General features: G+C 35.0%; 1 protein-coding gene across 2 annotated transcripts in view; it reads left to right on the plus strand.

The window, feature by feature from the left end:
- The window catches only part of LOC148949995 (homeobox protein six1a-like), a 69,760-nt gene that overhangs the window by 23,605 nt on the left and 31,898 nt on the right, over window positions 1-14,257 (plus strand). For both annotated transcript variants that reach the window (XM_089092059.1, XM_089092060.1), the window contains exon 3: window positions 780-989. In XM_089092059.1, the coding sequence (XP_088948185.1) occupies window positions 780-989 (210 nt within the window). The remainder of the gene's footprint in view (window positions 1-779; window positions 990-14,257) is intronic.

Raw genomic sequence — 14,257 nt, forward strand, 5'->3', positions numbered from 1 at the left:
GCTCGAATCACTTCCCCTGTGTCCTATTTTAGCAGTAGATCTGTTTCTCAAGATTTCATGTTAAACATATATATTATAAAAGCTCATCAAAGATAACTGCCCTTTGGAGGGGGGGGGGGGGGGTGGAGGCAGCTGCTTCATTATAATTTCCCAGGGATCATTTAGGCTCTGGATCCATTCTGAGAGTTTATCTCACCTAATCGAACTACTGTTGATGATTGAAAAAAAGTCCCTCGTCTTGAATTTTACCCAAATCATAAGACTTTTGACTACACTTAGTCCTATTGACAATTAAAAATGTGCATGCCATCTCGCAATAATGTATAGTACTAAGAGACTTAAAAATTCAAATTCTTTAAGTTCTTTCTTTTAGCTTCAACTTACAGATTTATTTTATTTTTCTGACAAAAAAATATTCAAATTCACCTGGGCATGCTTTTGTAACACAGTAGAAGCTTCCCCTACCTCTAGACAAAATGCATATGCTCGTAATACGTACCAGCACATTTCTTGCGAAAGTACATGTTTTCCTAAAATCGCTAGGTACATCCCCTTTTTCTAAAATCCTATTCATAATCTTTAGTAGCTTATTTCTAACGTGATAACACCCTTAGTTAAGAAACTCATTTGAAAATGAATAGGCCGGACCATCAAACGAGACTAAACATATCTGAGCAGCTAAAGCAAAGGGCATTGAAATGAACCCACTTTGCAGAAAATAATTTTTTAACCCTTACCTGCTAGAAACATCTATATACAGTGCAACATCCGTTTTCCAGGTATTGCAGCAGAGTGGAAATATTGAAAGACTTGCAAGATTTTTGTGGTCTTTACCCGCCTGTGAACATTTGCACAAAAATGAAAGTGTCTTAAAAGCTAAGGCTGTAGTGGCTTTCCACAGAGGAAATTTTAAGGAATTATATAAACTTTTGGAAAGTAATCAGTTTTCAACGCACAATCATCCAAAGCTTCAAGCACTATGGCTTAAAGTAAGTTCTTTATCATGTACTTATCCGTTTATTTTTAACAAAAGAACGCTTTAAAAAGACTGTGCTGTTTCTGTTTCTGATGCACCATAGCTTTCCCAAATCAAAAACTTACTATGTAAATATCTCTCTGTTTCGAACTATATATATTTTATATTTCCATTCGGGCCGAGATCTCATTAGGTAAAGCTATAGAAATTTTTGACGCCCCCACTTTGTTTTCTCTTTATTAAAAGCCAGTGTGTATCCAAGTATATCCTGCACGTATGCAAGAGGCTCTTGGTACCGGGCCCTCTCTAATCATGAATTTTTAATAATTTTTGGCACTTTTTATTCGAACTTTTTAATTATTTTTTTTCTTTGCTATCCCCTACCCTCTTAAAAAAAACTCCTGTATACGTGATTGATATGTCATTTTTGGTATAATGCAATAAATCAATACTAAAATTTATTGCAACTTGTTTTTTAGGGGGGGGGGGAGAATCACTTCAGTTAATTTCCTTTCATTGTTTCCTTGGAAATCTTAGAAATTAAAATTTTTCGATAGTTCGTTTAAGCTCTCTAACATTGTTGCTAGATTACCTTGGAATATTCTAGTCCAAATAGAAAACTCAGTAGCCCAATTCTTTTTAATTTTCATTAAATCAGGCTAATGGCTATAAATTTATAGGACAGAACTCAAGTTTTACTAACACAACGGGTGAAAACTTTCCCAGCCTTACAACACTGTTACCCATTATTATGTTTGTTCCCAAATTAAACAAAAAAATATGAGGGGGTTCGTACGTAAAGTATTTAAGTACTAATTAAAATTCAAAATGATAAAAGAATAAAATATTAAGATAATAAGCCCTATTTTAGAATGATTTACAGGAACAAGGGAACAAGGAACAATTTTATATCCCAGAACATTGGTATGCCAAAAAAATGAAGCCAGAGTCTACCAACATTCTTTACATAACACGCAATACTTAAGGACATTCGATACCTCAAAAATTGTTTTGCAAGCCTTAGTGTTGGTTGATCGTCTCAAAGACAAAGTGTTCATTAGCGAATTCTCTTAGGGGATTGGCTATCATTAAAATATGTCGAGAAATTGTGGTTTAACTGATAAACTTGAATAAAAAGACGATGAACTTTACTTCCATTCTGTCGACTAGTTATTTAGTCAAATCGGGTCGCAACACAGGAAACTCTCAAAGAGGTGAAATTACTCAAATGAAAATTCCTTTGAATTATTTTATTTCATTTTCCTAGGAGGTATGCTAGAACACCTTTAGGGACTGCCTATTTTTGAACTTCAAAAAGAGAATTTTGCTCGCTTACTTGAATCTTTCACCCAAGCTCTATAAGCCATGACAAGACCATCGAATCAATTCTAAATAGTTTGGCCACTCAAACCAAAAAAGTTTACAATGGATGAGATAGAGTCAGGGCTGTATCCGGGATTTTCTTCTGGGGGGGGGGCAATATTTTTCGAGGGAGGTTTACAAAGAAAATTTTTAAAAACGCATCAGAAATTTGTTACTATGCACTTCTGTTACGTTTTTACGAGTCAGAAAAAAATTTCAGGGGGGCCCAAACCCCGTAACCCACCTGGATACGGTTTCTAAACTGACCATATCTGCTAAAATAAGTATCATTCCAATAATCTTGTTTTGGAGCAAAATATATAGCTTTCGTTGATTGTTTCCGTCTCTGGAAAACGATTGGAGAAGGAAAATTCCTTTGTAGTTTATAATACTGTTGGTCATTTTCCAAAAAGGATTTTTTTTTTTTTGGCGTAATTGAATAGCATAAAAAAAGAAACGAAATAAAACTTCTAGCACTGAAAATAAACTTCCAAGCCAAGCGAATAGTGTAATAACAGTTCTGGGTAGAACATCGAGTTTTATCTTTGGGTTTGAATTTTTGTAATCCCTACACTTATCAAAACAGGCTACCTGATTTCAATAGAATTCTTTGAAATGGGAAAGCCTTTCTCTCCTTTATGCCCATTAAGGTTTGGACTCGTTCAGGGCTGGAAAAAGGGTGATTAGAACGATTGGGCCCAATTGGGCCCCGCACCGCCGTGAAAATGAACAATCGAGTTTCGAAATTATGAAATGTTCTTAACAATTTCAGTAAGCGTTGCTTCTGGAGTGAGGTCACTTTCCAGGCTAAAACCAATAAAAAAAATATGTAATATCAACAATAAATCAAGATAGACTAAATAGTTTAGCAATCATGTTGACTGAAATTGAAGACACAAGGAAAATATATTTTAAAACTATTTTAGAAGCATTTACAGGACAAAAATTTAGAAACTTGTAAATTCATATGCACATATTCATTGATATAAATTTCAAAAGGCATTTTCGGCAGTTTCATAATATCCAGGGGATACAAACATAAATTAAAGTTTGCACAAAATGAGTACAAAAAAGAACAAAAGAGGACAAAACCATAAGCTCAAAATGAACAAACCGGACCATCAAATCAGTGGCGGATCCAGGGGGCGAGGGGGGCACGCCCCCTAGCGTAGTCTAAAGTAGTGTAATTTACTTAATTAACCCAAGTTCGCGTTAATTAAACTTGCTCCTAACGCAAGTTTATCGGATCAACCTATTTTGCACCCCCCTTAAAATTTTTGGTCGGATAAACCTATTTTGTGCCCCCACTCTAAAAAAAAATCCTGGATCCGCCCCTGCATCAAATGAGACAAGATCAAGAGAACGACCTGAGTAATGTGAATGTACAACGGGTGACAATAAACAACCTAGACCATCAAAAGTGACACGACCAATCCAAGCAACTAAGACAAAAGACACTGAAAAAATGTCTGAAGCAATGATATAGGAAAACAAAAATCAAAGAGATATATAGCTTAAATATTAGCAAAACCAACAATTAGAACAAGTCAAAAACGAAATTGAAGAATATAGAAATATGCAATTAAAAGATACGTTGCGGCGAGAATCACAACGACTCAAAAACGAAAGTGAAGAACCAAAAAATATGTGGTTACAGGAGATGCGACAATGAGGATCAGAACGAATCAAAATAAAAACGAAGAACAGAGAAATGTTTGAATTCAGAGAAATGAACAGAGAAGAGTTTACAAGAGAGAACTCCTGTGAATTCAAAAGTGTCATAAACGACAGTGAAGAACAAAGAACTGTGCTGTTAATGAACAACGACAATCAGAACGAATCAAAAATGAAAGTGCAGAAAAAAAAAGGCACTTGTATAGATAATGGTACATACTCGAGAACGAACCGGTTTTATCTTTCTGTGTTAAGTGACAATTAGCTGACGCTCAGTGGAAAGCAAGTGACGGGTGACAGAATTCATTGGACTTGTATAGTTTGGGCTATATATTTGCACATTGGGCATTAAGGGTGTGGGTAAAGCATTTGGACAGCGTGAAGTTAGAAAACAGTTCTTACTTCATAATATGCAGAATATCTGTAGCTAACACAAACATATATATATATATATATATATATATATATATATATATATATATATATATATATATATATATATATATATATATATATATATATATATATATATATATATATATATATATATATATATATATATATATATATATATATATATATATATATATATATATATATATATATATATATATATATATATATATATATATATATATATATATATATATATATATATATATATATATATATATATATATATATAATATATATATATGCACGGCAGGCTTCTATATATGGATTCTCATTGTCTCTTATCTTCTAACCGTTGACAGTTTGGACATTTGCTGTCTTTTCATATTGCGATTTTTTCAAAGATAATTGATTATTAAAGCAAGTCTGATTTTTAACAACGATATCTACTAAGCTTCAAACTTTTGGTTTTCTTTTTTAAGGTTTTTGAATTGTTGTAATTCCTTGTTAAAATATATACAAATATTTTTGTAATAACCAGCCGCTAGGCCTCGGTACTTGGCACGCGGCAGGTTTCTATGTATAGATTCTCATTGTCGCTTGTCTTCTAGCCCCAGAAAATCCGCTGTCTTTTCATACTGATGTCTTTTCAAAGATATTTGATTATTAAAGCAAGTCCGATTTCTAACAACGAATTCTACTAAGCTTCACACTTTTGGTTTTCTTTTTTAAGATTTTTAAATTGCTGTAATCCCTTGTTAAAATATATGCAAATATTTTTGCAATAACCAGTTATTGGCTCTTTACGCAATTTAATATCTTTTCTTACTGTTGTCTTTTTAAAGATGTTTGATTATTGAAGCTAGTCTGATTTCTAACAACGATATGCACTAAGCTTCAAAGTTTTGGTTTTCTTTTCTTAGGGTTTTGAATTGTTGTAATCCCTTGTCAAAATAGAGAATCAGCATTTGCAATAATTGCAAAATTTCGTTTTTTCAGTTTTCCTACCATGGACGCCCATAAGTTGAATTTTAAGGGGGGCGGAGGGGGGGGGGCCGGAGCCTCCTCTGCCCCCCATATGGGTGCTCATGCTGCCTATTGACATTATATAACTGGTTGCATTTAGAAAGGTTTTCTTTTTTAAGGTTTTTGAATTACTGTAATATGTTGTTAAAAATCCATACATAGAAGCCTGACTGTAAAGTTACCTTTTTGTTGGGTTTCTTCAAGTTCAATATCTGAAATATTTCTTGCCTCTTTTCTCCAATAACAAATCAATTACAATTACATTTCCATTTACATCTCCTTAAAAAGCAAACTATTCAAAAAACGATTTCCACCTAAACAATTTTGACAACACTGTCGTATTTACTATCCATACATCTAAGCGAAGCTTTAGGCCAACAGGACAATATGAAGTGATTAAAGATAGGAACTTATGATTCTCCTAATTAATATAAACTTTTAAAATAATACAAACAGTTACCCTTGTGGTGGTGAAGTAGAGCTAACCGTTCCAACCGATCGGGAGTTACAGGTTCAACCCGCACGCCTCTAGGGAAAATACATCTATAGAACTAAACATTTAATTTTTAATGTTACTATTTTTTTATTGTTTCTAATATGTAAATATTTCATGTGCAATTTTGCCTGCATCATAGAAACTAAAAATAATAAAATTTCTACTGAGGCAAATAGGACGTATGTATGCTTTTCGGGTGTATTCATAAATATGACGTCACTCACATGAATCTTTTTTTCCAAAATTGAGGTTCGTAACGAATTTTATCAAACTTCTGGCCGATATAGATCGTTTCTTAGGCAATATATTTTGTTGGCGTTGATGATTGTGATGACGTTGTTCTTAAATCATAATTCATCATAGATTATTACGTATATTAGGGGGGGGGGGGGTTCGCTCCCCAAGTCAATACCTCGCTCTTTATGCAAAAGTTCGAATTTTGTTCCAATTCTTTAAGAATGACCCCTTACCACAAAGGTCGTTTAATTAGAAGAGATAGCTCTTTTGAAAGTACTAAAAACAATTAGTGTAAAGATCGAGGTATTGACTAGAGGGCGAACCCTCTAATATACGTAATAATCCTTGTTCGTTTTAAGTTCGATGTTGCTCGTTAGTTTCAGTTGGAAAAACTTTTGCTGGGAAATCCGGTGCCCCTTGATAGCAATGTATCTTCCCCCATGGAAATATCCTCCCACGTAACCCCCGACCCCTCCAATACCAGAAAAAGTCTCTTCTGAAAACGTCTGTATGCTTACCAATAACCAATACTACATGTAAACAATGGGCAAAGTTCATTACTTGTAGCCTTTCCCCCGGGGACTGGAGCGGCGGAGGGGGCCTAATTGCCCTATACTTTTTGGTCACTTAAAAAGGGCAATAGAACTTTTAATTTCCGTTCGACTGAGCGCTTCCGGGGTATTCTAGGACCGCTGGGTCGATGCAATCATCCCTGGAAAAAAAATAAAAATAAACACGTATCCGTGATCTTTCTTCTCCCAAAAAATACAAAATTCCACATTTTTGCAGATAGGAGCTTGAAACCTCTACAGTAGTGTTCTCTGATATGCTGAATCTGATGGTGTGACTTTCATTAAGATTATATGACTTTTAGGGGGTGTTTCTCTCTTTTTTCCAAAATAGGGCAAATCCTCTCAGGCTCGTAACTTTTGATGGGTAATATTAAACTTGATGAAACCTATATATTTGAAATCAGCATAAAAACTGATTATTTTGACGTATCAATTAGTATCAAAATTCTGTTTTTTAGAGTTTCAGTTACTATTGAGGTCGCTCCTTACTGACAGTTCGTTGCCACGAACTGTTTGATGATTATTTTTAGTGACTTTTTTCTTGCTTAGTAATTTATTTTGTCTAGTGATTTTTAAATTCCGTTTTTTGGTTTAATTTTAAGTTTCTTAGAAGAAGGCCAAAATTGAAACAAGAACAGCACATAAACGATGCTTACTATGTCTGCTTTCCTACTAATGTGCTGTAGGTTTTCCGTTGATCCACAAGAATTATTATTGTAATTATTGCCCTAAGTTCAATAATTATTGCCCTAAGAAATTATTGCCCTAGTTCAAAAGAAAAAAAAAGATAAAGTACGATAAAATATTAAACCTTTTTCATTCAATCTCGTTTACATGAACTATCGGATCTAAGTGATTTCAATCATTAGGCCCAGAGGTGTCAAGTGTGGGGGACAACCCTATAGTATTTCGGGTGACTTGGTAAAAAAAAAAGACTAGTCGTTATATCACGACGAAAGTGTTTCACTAGCTCATTAATAAAATTGAAAAAAATGAGAAAAAAACAGTGCTATGATAAGATGCCTCAAACCCTGAGCTCTTGATAATGGTTATGAATTACAGTGGTAGGCTATAGACAGCCAAACACAAGGGGTGATTCTATAAGAAATTTCGAATTCGGTAGCAAAAGGCTAATGTTGAGAAACAGGCTTGTATAGGCCTAATATTAGGGGCCAGTTTTACCAATTATCGATTTTAAAGCAAAAAAAAAAAAAATTAACGACAGATAATAGAATGTCAAGCTTACAGGCCAATCCAGTATAGATAAGATGCTGTGAAGTGGTTTCGCAGCGCATATTTGTCTCTTATTATTCTAGTTCTTTACATGCATTATTTGCATTCAACTTTTTTCTAAATTTCACTTACCCAGTAAACCCCCCCTTAATAAATTCATGTGTTTGATTCATGCACTATGCACATTCATGCACTATGATGATACCATTTGACAACAACAAGGTCAAACGGCAAATAATAGCCTACAACAATGTCAAATTCTTAAACGTATGACTTCTGCATGGATAGTAGTAATGGATCTATATATTTGACGAGTGATTTCATTTGACCAGTGATTTCAGGGGTGTTATACTCCATATACACCATATACACAGTAAGGTATCAATTAGTATCACGAGTGATTGCGTAATATGCCTTACAAGGGCCAGTCACCTATTGCAATGAACGGTACTTGCCCTACCAGACGGGTTTTCTAATGTGACACTCATTTTTTTTTTTGGAGGTCAAACATAGAGAGAGCGGCGGTCACACTAACTTGATGGGTAGTTGGATTCGAATAAAAGGAGTACTTTTAATTGTAGTTCTTATTAGTAGGAGAATAGATTTCAGATAGATACTATTTTCTATGAGAGGATATTAGCGGAGAAAAAAAAATGAGTGGTGCATTTACACCATTGAAGATTAATGATGGAAACGACAGCAGCACCGGCAATTATAAACGAGTAGTCAATGTAGTCGTGGAAATATCCGCTGACTTTAGCCTATATCTTTAATGGGACATTATATATTCAAGATACGTGATATCATTCAGCAAGTTTAAGCAGGAGGAGCAACTATGTTTTGCTGGAAAAGTGAATATTCCCCATATAAATAAACTTCGGTCAGCATTAGATGTTCTATCGAAATATATTGATGAGAACAAAATGCATCAGTGAATATTATTATTGCAATTATGTTCAATAAAAATGTTTCTAAATCAATGGTATTTTTTCTTTCTATAGTAGACTAGCGTATATTTTCTAGAGTACAAAAAGAAATTCTGATTAGTCTGAAGTTGGTTGTGAGAGAGTTAGGACTCTAAAAAATGGATAGATTCGAGAAAGATCGAATCATAAGGAATCTACTTCTTATGGAAAAACGTTTGATTCTAGACGTTGATTTTCTAGAGTTGTCTATTCAAAGGAAGATATTTTCTTGGGGAATGCTTGTCGATATAATGAAAACTGATTCTCCATCATTAGACTAGTGTATTAAGCTTCTACATTGTGGTCCAACTGCATTTACACAATTTATTGATATGTTGATCACGACACGACAAAATAATATTGTGGATATGCTTTTAAACATTAGTTTAGAAATTTATGACCTTTTCATCAGAAAGATGTTTCTCAAGGATGCTTTACTCCTCTCTCTCTCTCTCTATCTCAGACAATTTTTGTTGTTACTAGCTGAGTTTCATTGTGGTAGTGAGAGTGTCAACACATGACAAAATGTTCCATACATGTCCGTTATGTATGTACACACTGGGCAGCTGGCCATCATCATGTGAGAATTGCACAATGATTGAGGAGTATGATGAAAAGTGTAGATTATGCAACCCGTGTAAATTGCATAGAGGATATGCAGTACAAATTAAAGGTTGTAATTCCTGTCTTGAGGAGGTGTGTGACTCTCATCCTAGAGGCCACCTATGCTCCAATTGTCATTATGATAAATGTAATCAGTGGGAGAACACATATCCCGGTATGATTGGAAAGAATCCTGACCGTGATTTTAGTTTATTGCTACGAGATTGGTATCGTCGTGGTTTTAGATTGTTCTGGGGGGAGGAACCGGGTCAACGATTCAACTGTTGGAACAGAAAAAGAATATGGTTTCTACGTCATCATTTTGAAGACACAGGGTTTTATGATTATAAGACCACTGATTTTTATTTCGCTGTGACGGAATGTAATTCGACACTTGAGGACACTGTTTGTAAAATTGCTTCAAATAAGCAAATTGAAACATGTGAATTCTATAGAATGAATGAGAATAGTATCATTGACTATACAAAGAGATATGACAAGAGTGAAGTCACACTCTACTGTAGAAAATGTGACCCTGACATTGCAGTACATCAGGATCAGTACACTGTGAATTCAGATAATCTATCTGCACTAGTTGTTGTCGACAAATACCTAGTAGTGGATGAAATCTAAAGAGTAAAAAAGTCATTTTATCATGTATATAATTTTTTTTTTATCAATAAACAATTTCACATACATCTTTAGAACATTTTATTCTTAGGGCACTAAAATAGATATTAAATACACTTGTAAGTATTTTCTCCACTATTAAATCGTTCAATTGAGGTAAGTCAACGTAGATGTCGAGAAAATGCTTGTATTTTTAGCCAAGACATCTGAATATGAACAAGAGTACTGCATGAAAGCCACATGTCCTAGTTGTCAAATCCCTTACTTTTCGTCGATTCTTAATAATGATCTTTCCCCTGCTGTCAGTATGGAGCGTAGAATTTATATGACAGACCAAGAGGATAAAAAAATTCAATATTCTTCGCTGTTTGAAAGATGCATAACCAATGACCGGTCTTCAAAGTCGATGGACTGCTATTAACAATGATTAGGGTATTGCTAACACTTGGAATTTTTTCACTGAAGTCTGAAGGTATGCAATAGGACTTGTAGTGGGACATGTATGGATCCATACTAAATACGTCGATTATTTGGTTTGTATTCATGGTGCTAGGTCTAGTAGAACACTGCCGTCGGGGGTAATTTCCCAATAGGTTTCAAATTGACTTAGTGATATTAGCGTGATACTTACGGTCAGAGCATTGGAAAATGTACACTCTAAACGTACATTCCCTGTTCGTACTATGGTCATATCCTGTGTGCCAGACAAATCCAAAACAATAACCCCATGATTTTTTGAAAACATTGAATCGGTTAATCCATTTTCAAATAGTTGAGATTCATGATCTAGGGATTGAATGGTCAACTCTTACAGAGTTATATAGTATTATTTGTAAAATTATAGAGTGTAAAGTGGAATACCATTCCCTTTGCACACAAGGCTAAATAGACCGAAAAAATTAAAATCATGGGGGTATTCAGTCCAGGATCCAACGGCACTGCCACTCTTCACAAAGACCAAAGCCAATTTTGATGGGATTTCTCCATTGACAAATGATGAATCGATATAGCTACGAGAGCCGGTGGCAATGTTACATTGATTAGTCATCGTATGGTGAACTAGAAGTTTACGGTTGTTGCCATTGGCTCTTAGTTATTCCACAGCCAATACAACAGAGCTCATAACTTGTTGTTTTCGGACGTGGAGAATTGCCGATGTGATAATGACATTTGCAACTGGTGCTGCAGGAAGTGTTTTTCCAAAATGAAATTTGATGGGGCCATCTGTAGCTTTATGTCAATCTTGACATTGGGGGGTAGCCATTGGGATATATTGAATATCTCATGATTTAATTTTCCAACTAAATGATGCTCCTGGGTCACTGCAGTAGTCAAGTCACCGTGAGTATCAACACCTGATCTATATTCATAGCCTAAAGATTGTCCTTTCAACTCCTTGTAAGCCTTTGGTGTCATCATCATAAATTGTATTTAGCTTGCATAGTTTGATAAATTATTGCTAGTGCTCACAAATGTTTCATTAATAAACACATTAATTGGTTTGAATAGGTTGTGTAGAATACAGTTTTCATAGGAGAGACCATCGCCGGCATTTGGAGATGTATTATCTGACTTTTTCTTCACCATAACATTTAAATCAATAAATGTTGACGACAAATCAATGAAATAGTCTTCATTGGAAAATATTTGAAAGTGTATATTTTCCGAGAGGGGTTGTTGGGGGGTGAAAATGTTCATAGTAGCCATACTTGACACTGACATCAACATTTTCAGCATTGAATAGATTTAATGATGAGCTAATTGATGGATATGATTCCTTGTGGGGGAGATGTTGATCCTTCTTAAGAGAAGAAGAAATCTTTCTTTGATCTAAGAATGTTTTTCTTTTTCTTCTTCTTCTTCTGCTTATTGGACTTCCTTATTTTATTCCTCAGAGTCCCTGTTGATGTTCTTTGCTTCCTGCCTGGGTGGAGACTGATGAGTGAAAGACGCGCACACATCCTTTTCAATCCCTCCCCATTTTGTCGAGATTTTAGCTGCTCACCAGTGGTTCTTGCTGAAGATCTAATATTTTCCTTAAAATTCTCCTTAAAATTCTTGCCCGACCACCAGTCCTGTAGTGTGGAGGCAGCAAAATTTGATGCAGCAGGTACAAGATATTTTCTGGCAAGGGGTAGTGCAGAACGAAATAGCCTAGCAAACCAGCTACCAAGACCATAGCCAGACATTGTAGTACGCCCCTTGTAGTAGTCCAATCCATTGCCTATTTGATGTGGACTCAAAGCACCAACATAACAATCGATATCGGGACAGACAAATGGAATTCTCCTATTGTTTATTTTAGGTGATTGTACTGTCGTTGACAATGGGTCGAAAATGACATGTAATCACTGCTAAGCCTTTTGTTATTGCTAGAGGATCACCCAATTCACTGTTTAGTGTTAACCCACAGACTTCCAAATAGGAAGTGTTTACAGGAACATACTTAATATACTGTATATTTTAGTGACGAACAAGTTCTTGATTGGTTTTTCGTTCAAGATTTCGTCGGAGGGGAACATTTGAATTACCAACTCTCGATGTTTCCACAAAGGATGCATTGAGAAATATACAAGAGTCCGAGGTGAAACCAGGTTGATAATCAGCCAAAATAACTTGATTCATCCCGTAAACGGTGTCAGCATTTTTCCCATTGATCATATTCTGTTTAAAGCCAAGAACATCACTCAGATTATCATTGAGAATAATTATTTCAGTGTCAAGAGGTGAGGTAATGTAAATCCTATCGTGTTCCAATGAATAATTAAAATGGAATTTACCATTCCTACGATATGAGATTTTTCTATTGATTGCACGACACAAATCCCCCATATTATCGTATTCAGTTTGTTTAAATTTGGCAGTGTGATATTGGATAGATTTAAGTACTTCGACCCATTTCAAGACAGTATTGTTCAATCATGTTATAGTATCATCGATTAGTATAGCCTTTATATCATAGATGAGATCCTTTATTTGGAGATCATATGCATTTTTGAGAATACAGTCGACAGGAGCCACTGCATGCGCACTAGCCAATTTGATAGTGGGGGAGAGTTTTGTCCAAAAATCACTTGTCGTATTCAAGTCATTGTAGAGAGGATCGGAAACGTTGGACATGAAAGTTACATAGAAATCATTGGGCATTGTCAATATCTTCAACACCGATCCAAGAATCAAAATCAGAGTTGTATCCTAGCCACCGAACAAGTAACTGTTTCTTACTCCTGCGAGTACTCGTTTTAATATGTTTTCAATTTGATAGATTTCACTAGCATTTCTAACTTTTTGTAGTTCATACTCATAAAACCCGCAGAGGATCTTTTCATCTCTGGTATCACGCTCGCGATAAGTTAAGTTTTTGTTGACTACGGTTTTTGCCACTTTAAAAAGCTCCGTGAACCCCGAATAAGACCCCCTTTGGAACAAATCACTTGTTCTTTTACTTCGAACAGTATCGCCAACGTACGATTTATTTTTAATACTTTTGAGAGTTGTGACATTAGAATATTGCTTAAGGCAGGTCATAATTATGTCGTAATCACGAAGATGAAGTTCCGTTGGTCTAGAGTTGGAGATTAATTAATGAGGTTGTTGATTATAAGTCAACATGATTGTATCAAGATCATGAATAAAAGACGGTGTATTTTTTAATGTAAAATATCTGGAAATTAAAAGCCTAATAGCTCTGATCAATCTGTCGGCCAACGCAGCCTTTATAGGACTATGACCATGATAGAACAGTCGACTATATTTCTCTATTACTTTTGCAATATGTGGATTAAAAAATTCACTACCGAAATCAGTTTGAATTTTTTTATACGAATCCTGTTAGAGAATACTTCCAAAAGCCTGAACAACTTCAACACATCTCTTTGATCGCAATGGAATTGCATATGCATAGCGACTATAAACACTGATTGCATGTAGCATGTACATGTATGGGGTATTGTGACACCCTTGAAGCTCATCTAGAGTCAGGAGTTCTGCTTGCATTGTTTGCAATGGGTAAAAGGATTTAGTTTTTCGATATTGATTGGCACGAAGTCTATGATTTCTATGCAGAGTGTAACTTGATTCATTTTGTAGA

The sequence above is a fragment of the Artemia sp. Qi Xiang Cuo genome, chromosome 7 (genome assembly GCF_049724085.1).
Source record: "Artemia sp. Qi Xiang Cuo chromosome 7, ASM4972408v1, whole genome shotgun sequence".
Taxonomy (NCBI): Eukaryota; Metazoa; Arthropoda; class Branchiopoda; order Anostraca; family Artemiidae; genus Artemia; species Artemia sp. Qi Xiang Cuo.